General features: G+C 38.1%; 1 protein-coding gene across 2 annotated transcripts; it reads left to right on the top strand.

The window, feature by feature from the left end:
* The first annotated feature begins 1,496 nt into the window (after positions 1–1,496).
* Positions 1,497–10,196, top strand: sesn2 (sestrin 2). Of its 2 annotated transcripts, XM_028036790.1 has the most exons (12): positions 1,497–1,652; positions 1,753–2,145; positions 3,204–3,269; positions 4,463–4,651; positions 5,552–5,734; positions 6,766–6,984; positions 7,114–7,249; positions 7,335–7,450; positions 8,474–8,557; positions 9,075–9,181; positions 9,268–9,412; positions 9,660–10,196. In XM_028036790.1, exons 2-12 carry the CDS (start codon positions 1,804–1,806, stop codon positions 9,744–9,746), a joined length of 1,674 nt encoding a protein of 557 aa, XP_027892591.1. In that variant the 5' UTR covers positions 1,497–1,652; positions 1,753–1,803; the 3' UTR covers positions 9,747–10,196. The 2 variants fall into 2 exon arrangements, with proteins under 2 accessions (XP_027892591.1, XP_027892592.1); XM_028036791.1 differs by lacking the exons at positions 1,497–1,652; positions 1,753–2,145 and adding an exon at positions 2,484–2,638.
* Positions 10,197–10,768: the final 572 nt, after the last annotated feature.

Raw genomic sequence — 10,768 nt, 5'->3', positions numbered from 1 at the left:
CAGTGTGTGGTTTTAAAATATGTAGTGGGCTCATGAGGACCAAAAATGCTGGATATCTTTGGGTTACCTGCTGCAGCTTAGCTTAATTGCTCTATAAATTTGGATAATAGTCTTTAAGTGCTAAAGTGCTTCTCGAGGGGCAAATATCTGTATGAAAACAAAACAGAACATTAGCTGATTCCCCCCGTTTATGAAAGGATTCACAAAACTCTGATAGTGAAATGCCTTTATGAAAGAACAAATGAAAAGATCAAAGTAGTGTTAAACAGAAATCCAGCAGCAAAAACTGTTAAGCCATGACTTTGATTATTTTATTATCATTTAATATTGAAAGATCATTTAAAAATGATTAGGGCAAAAATTTGCAAATTGGCTGCATGAATGACTGAAGTACATACAATGCAACTAATTTGACACAAAATAAAGTAATATATAGATGTATATATATCTATAAAGCAAAACGGGTTGTCACAAGAAGATACCTAACAAGAGAGAAGTCAAAGAAACGAGGTGGGTTTTGATGTAGACAATATGGGTTATTGCCCAGAGCGGCAGAGTGGGCGGTACTTGGGACCATCTGATATATAAAAAAAGTTCTGTTGTATCTTGGCCCCCGAAGATTAAATGCAATTCATGTCAGTTCAATTTAGTTTGGCTAAAAATAGTTTAATAATCCCATAAAGAAGTTAAATGTGACTCATCCAAATTTTTTCAGAGTTGTATAGATGCTGATGGTTGTGGGCAGGAAGCAGTAGCAGTCTGTATTACAACAGCCTGAAGAAGCCGCTGACTGAAGACATGCTGTTGTTAAATATCAGTCTCTAAAGAAGAATATACTTAGGAGTTGTCTGTAATGCTCTTATTTTATGAAGAATCCATCTTATTTGAATAGCGCTATTCATTCATGATATTTAGTTTAAATATCTGAAACATTTTAGTGTAAAGAGAGAAACAGAAGAAAACACTCTGCTGCACTAAAAATCAGTAAATTAACTCCAGAACATGTCTTCATTCAGAGGCTACTTCAGATTCACTGTAATACAGACAGCTACTGGAGAGCCTGTCTGTCTACGGCCATCAGCATTTACAAAACCTCTTAGAAGAAAATTGGATAAAATAATGAGATACAATAAATAGATTTTTGAATGTAATTTAAACTGAATCAGAGCAGTTCAGAAGTGAAAGCAAGTTTATAAGAGACATGACATAACCAAGTAAAAAAGTTAAATTGTTTAAATACACAACTTCTATGCCTTTCCTTAAGCTAAAAAATATGTAGTTGGACATTATCTAAAGCTTTGTAGAGTGTTAAACTAAGAAATGAAGTATTCATGAAAGGTTTCACCACGGTGACGTCACAAAAACATCTGAACACGAACAGCCAGGAATACCAGAAAGTTCCTTGGCTCTTGCAATTTAATTATAGTAAATAATCACACGTTGTATTAAATGTGTATTTCTGTCAAGAGCTGGAGGCCTCACCCCCATGTTTAAAAACAAACGAGTATGCCGCCTTTAAAAGCGCCGTTCGCAGCATTTGCTAGCTGACGCTACAGGCTAGTTTAGCGAGCTAACCGGAAGCGACACATTCAGGCAGCCGGGTATGAAGAAGGAAGGACGGGGGGAGGCTCCGACTGCTCATTCATCCCTGTGTGAGTTTATGCGGAGTGAACGATAATATTGTTCCAAGTATTTGACGTTGACGTAAACTAATGTTTGATTCAAACTACCTGAGAGTTACCTTTACTTTAGGTTGAGCTAGCTTGAGAACAACAGGCAACCTCAGCTCAGGTGTACCAGGACATGGCCAGCAGTTCCGCACCAAGCTTCACATTCCAGGCTAATGGAGAAGACAACCCGAAGCAGGTGTCGGGCTCCGGGAGCTCATGTCGTCACCTCTCCGATTCAGAGTCCGAAATCTGCCCGACGACGAAGAGCTTAGCTCGGCTGTGCAGTAGGGACAAAGATGAGCGGGCCGCGGCTCTGGAGAAGCTGAGCCAGAAGATTCTAGAGTGTTTGGAATTGGACCGGGCCGGTTCGGCTCGGCTCAGCAAACAGACGCTTCTTCATCTACTCCGGCTGTCCAGGTCGTGTCCCCTTCAGGAGGTTCGGATAAGAGCCACCGAGCTGCTGTGTATTGCACAGGTAATGTTGGGCTGTTCAAAAGCATTTTTTTTTTTGTGCTTCATATTGCAACAACAGGGAACCTGGAGCTCGATGATGCAGCTATTATGCAAATAAGAACTGCATACAAGTTGGTTTCTGCACGGCTTTTATTTTTAAGAACGAGTAACCCACGCAGTCACCATAGACATGGACCTGATAATCATTTATCAGCTGGAAATGGTCCTGATTACCTCCAGACTGCGGGATATTTCATCAGACACTGAAGTGAAGGTGATGCAAGCTCCTGCTGCTGTGAGCACAAACAAGCAGGCCGGACACGCCTCCTCCCGGTGCCCTGAAAAACACGCAGCAGGCAGGCACACCCCCCTAGTCCCAAAGCAGCGCTCTAAAGTAACAGTCGCACCGGCTTGACGCATTTCTACCATTTTTTTTTTTAAATTAACCTAACTAATGTTGCTAGAAGCAACAAGGAGATTCACTTGAAGTATTTATCTCTCGTGTTCAGATGTCGGTGAGTTTTTTCACTTGCAATTTGCGTTCTTTTAAGAACTGCTTGTTATGAAACGGGTGTCCAATTGCAGGTCGGCTGCTGTGGTCTGATCGGGGTTTTAGATTTCATGCGGTTATTTTTTTTTTTTTACTCATTTATTGTTTTACCAAAGTATGGTTTGTGCTGAAAAATGTAGAAAAATGTTCGTTAAACGGTAAATACGTGACTTTTATGGTTGCCTACTAACAGTTGAACAATGGTTTAACCCAGATCCAAGACTTTCTGTATCTGGGACTAGCTGGACAAAGGTTGTCAATAGATAACTAATAATCAGCTGTTTGTAATGTAATTCTACTTAAAGCAAAATTACATATTTTCCCTTATTTATGGGAATTGGTTGTTTTTATTTTTTAATTGAAGTTTGTACTTTATTTTTTTAGGAGCAGGAGCCTTCTGGTTAAGCACTAAAACTAGCAATAAAGCCATATTTACTTGTCTGCTGCTACAATGAAGAAGGTTGTCATTTTTCTTCAAATAGAATAATCATCAGATTATTTGACAGAAATGTGTTACTCTCTATTTCCAGGAGGAGGGGATTGAAGTACCTCGAGCCTTGGCTTCTGGTCCAAGTGCTTTCATTCCTGCAAAAGAGGTGTGTAGCTGCAGACATTTCTGATGCTTAAATGAGGTTCACATTAAGCTTTAAATGTTAAGATTTGGTAAATTGGAACAATTTGTTGTCTCACTATTCACTAAACTACCACTAGAGCTTTGTATTGGTTTTTCTCTTTTATTTATAATACTATTACTGCAGCACCCATTGCCACCTTTCTGGATTAAAACCAACTGATCACCTCCTCTATAAGGGGTTTCCTACTTGATTGTAGTTAAATTCTACAATATGCCAATAATCTTGTTGTGTGTTTGCACATTGTTAATGTCTGTTGATGCAAATCGAAAGACAGAATACCAGATATCAAGCACCTTTGTGCAGAACCAGAATAGAATAGAAAACGGAAAACAATATGGGCTGATTTTCAACTTTCTTTGAGGTCTGAACTGTTGATTCCATTTTTTGTTTTTTTCTCATTCTAAGGTCTCTTACACTTAAAATCTACAGGAGTTTTAAAACCATCAGAACATTAAGGAATTACAAAAATGTCCATATTCATGCTTGTCAGATTTGTTTCTAATCCTTATCTTTTCTTTTTTCAACTGAAAAAAACATCCATAAACCAAAACTGATAGGAGTCCTTAATTTTGATGCGTTTTTTGAAAATGAATATTCAAATCATATTTCCATGCATTTGGCCAGGCTTTGATCGTATTCTGTCAGACAAGCGCTTTATGTTTAAGGTTTCTGAGTTTTCAACAAGTCACAGAAATTAATTTTCTACCTTTGTTTGCAGTGAATAACATGTACATTCAATAAATATATACATATACTGTCTGATAAAGTGACAATATACATGGTACTTGTTTTTCGTCTTTAGATTTCTTATCTTTAATGCTCTGACATTTATTTATTTATGACTAAATGAGCCGGGTAAAAAAACTGGCTCAGAAACAGTGGGGCCATCGTTTCTGATGCAACATTGCCGTAGGAGCTGCATTAGCCTGTGAAAGATGCAATACTAGAGTTTTGTTGCCAAAACTCCTGTTAAATGTGGCTCATGAAGCTTAATTTCCGCAACAGAAATTATTGCGTTATTAGCTAGATGTTATTAAAAAAATAAAATATTTAGATGAAATTTTGGATTCTTTAATAAATCCACATTATCTACAGTAGGAAAAGTAAAAATTTCCTCGACAAGGTTTGAACTTGAATCTCTTTTTGTTTTTCAGATGTTGATAGAAGGGCTAAACCAGGACATCCTCATTGAGTCTTTTCTTTCACTGGGTCGAGTCGATCATCTCACCATGGTCATGGCGCTCCACCCGTCTTATCTGAGCTGCTTCTTGAGGATCCAGCATGCCTTGTTTGAACTGGACGGCCCTTTGCCCCGTGACTGGAGACATTACGTTTCCGTAATGGTAAGGAAATATCTCTGAATTCCTGTTGCTATTTAGAAGGAGTTGTTGTTATTATTATTATTATTATTTATCTGGAAAAACAACAAAATCAGTTATCAGTTAATATAATTATGAGCTCACTCTGTTCAGAAATAATGCAACAGACCTGCCACTTAATATGTTGCACTAACTACCATATTTCCCTGAGGTTATAACTTGATTATTTAAGATTTTTATTTTAATGTTATTTTTCACTAGGTTTGCTGTGTTTAAAGATATATGTTGATATTGCTTTTGTTTGTGTAAATACAGAAGTTCATATTTATGCAATAATTTAGTTTAAATTATACAAAAAAAAAATGCAATGAAATAGAGCTTACACTTAAAATGTAATGTTTCAAAGTATTTGCTTAAAATTATTTCTGTCAAAAGCAAACGTACATTGACCTCGACAATACACTATTCTGTAGTTCTCTGACTGAGCTTTGGAGATGTATTTTAATTTACCGGGCTTATTCTCATCGAGTTGTTTTTAGCAAACTATTTCCCCCCCGTTGGTTCCATGAGAGCATCAACAAATGTTGTGCTTATGTTTCCAATTATGACTGTATTGATTTATTGTGAAACATTTAATATCAGTGTTGTTAAACCTAACACATTTGTGGTGTTTTTGAGGGATCTTAAGCTGCCATAACAAGTCACTAACAGGTTTGCCAACTTGCTACTTCATAATAATGTAGTGACTCGTTTCTTATTTATTAAACCAACTGCTCCACCTACCCCAGATATTTACTGTTGTTTCTAACCACAAAACGCCCGATATCATTGTTTGACTTTGATGCGTACCTCAAATATAAGGCCATGTTTTCAATGGAAATACTGCCGTGTTTATTTTTAGTTTACCTTCCTGGTGTCTTTCAGGCTGCAGCCCGACACCACTGTTCATACATGGTGCAGCAGCACAGCAAGGCTTTCCTGGAGGCTGGAGGGGAAGAGAGCTGGCTCAGCGGCATCAAGCACGCGCCCGTCAAACTCCGCAGCCTCCACACCCTCAACAAGCTGCTGGCACACCGACCCTGGCTCATCACACAGCAGCACATCCAGGTCAGACATATCGGCTGCTCGCCCACTCACTTCCTGTCTGAAGTCAACTTTATGTCTTGCCGTTTTTTGTTAATAGTAATAGTTAATAGCAGATTTCTGATTTGCATCCAAACTCACCTCCTCGGTGACTCGCCCGGTGAAATATTCTGGAAACTGCGTTCTTGCATTAGGTAGCCAGAGCTGCTCTAAAATGCTACATTTTTCTCAGCAGACGGTCAAATCTCGCCAACATTTTTGTAAAAGAAGAATGTATAGTGCTTAAGCCTGCCACAAAGAGCAAATAATCAATTAATTGCACGATAAATTAAAATAAGCTTGATCAGTTCCATTCTGACGGTTCATATTTTTTGAAAGGCAGTTTTGTTTAGAGACTTCATAATCCATTTTATTTATGGTTTCGGTTTTGTGTGGGTTTTATTTCCGTTTTATTTATTGTTTTTGGAGTGTTTTATTTTGAATATTTAAAATGTCTTCCAGTTCCAGTGTGGAGTGTTCTGCCCAAAATTTAAGTTTATTGTTCATTGGGAGGGCGAACTTGCATTATTACGCCATTATCAATATATTATTTGAAAATGGCCTCAAAACAACAATATCGTTTATCACAATAATTTCTGGGACAATTTATAATCAAACAAAATTTGTTATTGTAACAGGCCTTATAGTGCTTTGTGTGAAAGATTTAATGAGATGTAAATTTCAGAAGACCAAGCAAATCATTTTACTGCAGTTGTCACCAATTTTAGGCAGCCAGGATGGATTTTCAGGTTGGATTTGGTGAGACACCTCAGTATTTCTCAATCAAAATTCTCATATCATCTGCCTGGTCTTTTAAAAAAATTAAAAATATGATCCTATTTCATCTACAACTTTATTAATTGAGGGTATACTAATGTTACCAGTTTTTCATGACAAACTGTGGCCGTCGCCATTAAAATAGTCTTGAAATGTGTTCATATCATGAGCATATTATTTACCCATATCTCTAACCCAACAAAAGTATTTATCAAGCTCTTTCTTACCAATCTTTGTAGGAGTTGGTGTGTGCCGGGGCAGAGCCGCGTTGGTCCCTGGCCGAACTGATCCATGCCGTGATTCTGATGGCACACACTCACTCGCTCTGCTCCTTTGTGTGGGGCTGTGGGTTAAACCCAGAGCCGGACCACATTGGGGGCTACGCCTTCCATCCTCCGTCGCCTAGTCACATTCCTCGCAGCCCTTACAGCCCGGCTCATGAGGATGGCAGGCAGGAGGTGAGTCACAGTCATTCCCATCAGCAGTCCGACAGGTTACCGGTTTTAACAAAGGCCGGTAACCTGTTGGCTTACCGGCTTTTTTGTCGTTTGTGTGTATATAAACATCATAATTTCGATGGTTTGCAGCTGGTGGATGGAGCGGTGGAGGTGGAGGTACTGATGAAGAGAATGGTGGAGCTGCAGCAGCAGCAGGAGGAGGAGTGCACACAGGAGGAGATGGTCACTCGGTTTGAAAGGGAGAGGAGCGAGAGTATACCAACAGGTAAAAATACGCCCGTTTACTGTCGGTCACTCCGTCGGCCGCTTGGATATTTGCTAACTCGACTTCTTTGACTGCGTTTGTTTAGCGGTGGTAAGAGGAGCTCCACCTGAGCTGGTGTTGTGTCTAGTTGAGGAACCTGAGTTCAGATATGAGGACTTTGCCCCCAGAGGAGAACAGTCCCCACCCATCATGAGAGCACAGGTAGTTCACAGTTTTATCTGTTCAAATATTTTCTAAATGTTACATTTTAACTGTAAACACAAAAGTTGTTGAATTATTTTCTAAAGAAAAAGTCGAGTAGGGCTGGAACGGTCAATCAAATCAATCGTGATGAATTGATTAATGAGTAATTGTCAACTCGTATAGTAATTGATTCATTGTTAACTGGAGTATACAGACTAAGAAAGGCCATTTGCTCAAAAAACATATTCCGACCAGTGATTAAGCCAAAACAGTACAAAGAAATGCATTTTGCATTTAAGATGAATGCAAAATGTCTGTAAATATGTTCTACCCAGAACTCCTTATGTGGCAGTTTTAACTTCACCTGGTGCAAATTCAGTACAAAAATAAAACTAAATAACATTTTAAGCACCTTTTGCTACCCAGTTATTAATCAGTTAAATGAAAAAATAACCACCAGATCAGCCTTACACTGTGTTGTTGCCGAGTCGAGCAGAAAGGGCTCAGCTTTTCACATGTTGATGTTAAAGTCATTATTGTAAATAAGAATTTGTTCTTAACAACTTATCAGGTTAAATAAAGGTTCAGTAAATAAATAGAAATATTTTTTAGCTGCAGATGCATCTTTTGCTGCAAATGCTCAAGTGTACACTAAAGGAATGCGATGTTATTGCATTTTATGCAAAAATGTTTTTCTTATTTAAAAAAAATAATTGAATTACTTATTTGTATCTCTTATTGTAGTCCCAATACTGCATAAAATGAAGACTAAAGTGGATAAATGAAAAATCTGCAGAAATGTACCATTTTTTAAATCATGTTAATCATCAGAATAATTGATAGAATAATTGATTAGAATAATAATCGTTAGTTGTAGGCCTGAAGTCGAGTCTTCACTCAGTAACAACTTCCTCACCACAGTCAATCACTGATCATGGCCTTTCCAGAGTAAAAATCACTAATTTCAGTTATTAGCTGATTTGCTTGTGCATCTCATTTGCTCCTACGATGATCTTAAAAATCCTAACATCTGATCTGCAGGATTATTCATGGGAAGATCACGGATTCTCTCTGGTGCAGAGGCTGCTTCCCGACATGGGTCAGTTCCTGGATGAGGAATTTCAGGTACTTTCGCCTTTAATCTCCTAAAAACAATGAGGATGAAAATGACCCGAGAGCAAAAACACACTCTCTATGAATCACTCGTAGATTTAAGAGCACACTGCCTTTATGACTTGATCTCCTTAACAGATAAAGAACTAAAATCTAAAAGGTTACTTTTTTTTTCCCGTTTGTCACTCAAAATAACTTTAAGACACCTGAAACAAGACAGTGGGCAGTAGTTTTTGTTTGACCATTTGCTAGGACTCCAACGTCCTCTTAGTTGGGTATCACAGTTGTGAATTTGTAGAAAAAAAGTCTTTCAATTCTTGTTTCAGGGATTTTACTCATTTTCTGTTACTTGGCTACAACACATGCTTGAAATAAAATGCACACAGTCCAAGTGGTTAACTTTTGCAAGGATGCTTTATTCGGCAGATTATATGAATACTTTTTAAAGGATATTTAAAATCGTGATCGGTTTGTGTGTAAAAACATAAAAAAGCTTGTTTAAGTTGATGATGGTGATGCAACTTTGCAGGTTGTGAGCAACTTGACTTATAACAGGATGGCCATGCATGAAGACGTGGACACTTACACTCTGAGGAAAGCTCTGTGGAACTACATCCACTGCCTCTACGGCATACGGTTGGTGTAGCACTCTCCACTCTCACACCTCCTAAACCAAATGCCCACCATATTCCCACCGTCTTAAGTCTTTTCTGCATCTGCAGGTACGACGATTACGACTACGGCAGTGTCAATGTTTTATTGGAGCGCTCTCTGAAGGTCTTTGTTAAAACCATGGCCTGTCACCCTGAGCAGACCACTGCGAGCACATACCACGCCTTCTGGAGACACTTCAGACACTCCGAAAAGGTACGGACTGGTTCAGACACACACCTAACCTGACCTCTGTCATCACAAATCACTTGGCATTTCAACTCCTCCCTGGTATCTTCTCAACAAAGAATGAATCACTGGCATTTCAGACTTTTACCGTCGTTTCCGTCTCTTTTAAATGTCATCAGAAAACGAAGCTTTACAGACAGGGGTTGAAAATATTTCACCCTTTTACCCAGAGGTAGATGACATGGCATTTTGTTTTTTCCCTTTTTTCCTGCAGGTTCACGCCAACCTAATAGTGATGGGAGCTCGGCTACAGGCTGCTCTTCTTTATACTCTGAGGTCGATAACTGCCTACATTAAATGACTTTGTTGCACACCTTCTTGCAGATGAGCCGCTGTGATGGAAAAAACTTATTCTCACACACTACAGTGAATGTTTGCAAATTCATATCGTATGTTTCAGTGTTAAATGTTTTTGATGCTGCTTTGCAATGTGGATGTATTTAAAAAAATGTTACCTATTTTTGCACTGAGTATGTCAGGATGGAAATCCCTAATAGCCTAATAGAGCCTTGAGAGTTCTGATTTATCTTGCACACATCTGTGAAATCTACATGCTACACTCCTGGTTATGTCAGGTCAGTTTGTTACTGCATTAGTAAATCATTGATTTAAAAGAAATGTTTATTTTTGATGTTTAATTAACACTCTACTCAGAAAAAATCATCAAGATTCTAGTTACTGTCTTCAGGTAAGCTGAAACTTAAAATATCTTGTATTTTTATAAGCAATAAAGATACTTTAATGGTGAAATGTTTTTGCCTTTTTTCCTCTGTCTTGATTCCAAAGTTTGGAGAAGTCTGGGCACTTATTAAATAGTAAATTTAATATGGAAATAAGTTATAATATTTTCCCTTACTAAAACTTAAAGGATAGAAATCATATTTGTCTGAAAATGGCTTCCAAAAGACCATATCTTTTATTATTGCTTTGCCACAACATCTAGACAATTAGTTTAAACCACACCCGTGCTTTTGCTTAGATGCCATAACATTGGCAGTTGTTTTTAATGTTGGCAAAAAGTAAACGTTATCTTTGATCATGAACTGATCTTTAAAGAATCTATTTGGTGAAATCCACTTTTGCTTTTTGAAATATGTCGAATTTGATACAAGGGATTTTCAAATATCACCAGGCACCACAGCTCAGCCAACAATTCCTTTGGTGCTCGTTTTAAGACTATTAAAATATATACTTTTAGAAATCGTGTTTGTGGCTTCTAGAGTTCTATAATACCAGCTGAGTAGAAGATGAAAATGATCTGAAGAGTGTTGGTCAGAGGGACCCTCACTGCTGCTTTGTTATGCCTTCGACCGGCTCTGATTT

Source organism: Xiphophorus couchianus, chromosome 13, assembly GCF_001444195.1.
Source record: "Xiphophorus couchianus chromosome 13, X_couchianus-1.0, whole genome shotgun sequence".
NCBI classification, from domain to species: domain Eukaryota; kingdom Metazoa; phylum Chordata; class Actinopteri; order Cyprinodontiformes; family Poeciliidae; genus Xiphophorus; species Xiphophorus couchianus.
This window is presented reverse-complemented; position numbering and strand designations above follow the sequence as displayed.

What these genes read in the sequence shown, in the direction of transcription:
- sesn2 (XM_028036790.1), top strand. Translation starts at nt 1,804, where the DNA reads ATGGCCAGCAGTTCCGCACCAAGCTTCACATTCCAGGCTAATGGAGAA. An exon ending in GACATTACGTTTCCGTAATG is followed by an intron (nt 4,652 to 5,551) that starts GTAAGGAAATAT and finishes GGTGTCTTTCAG; the next exon opens with GCTGCAGCCCGACACCACTG. An exon ending in ATGAGGATGGCAGGCAGGAG is followed by an intron (nt 6,985 to 7,113) that starts GTGAGTCACAGT and finishes GATGGTTTGCAG; the next exon opens with CTGGTGGATGGAGCGGTGGA.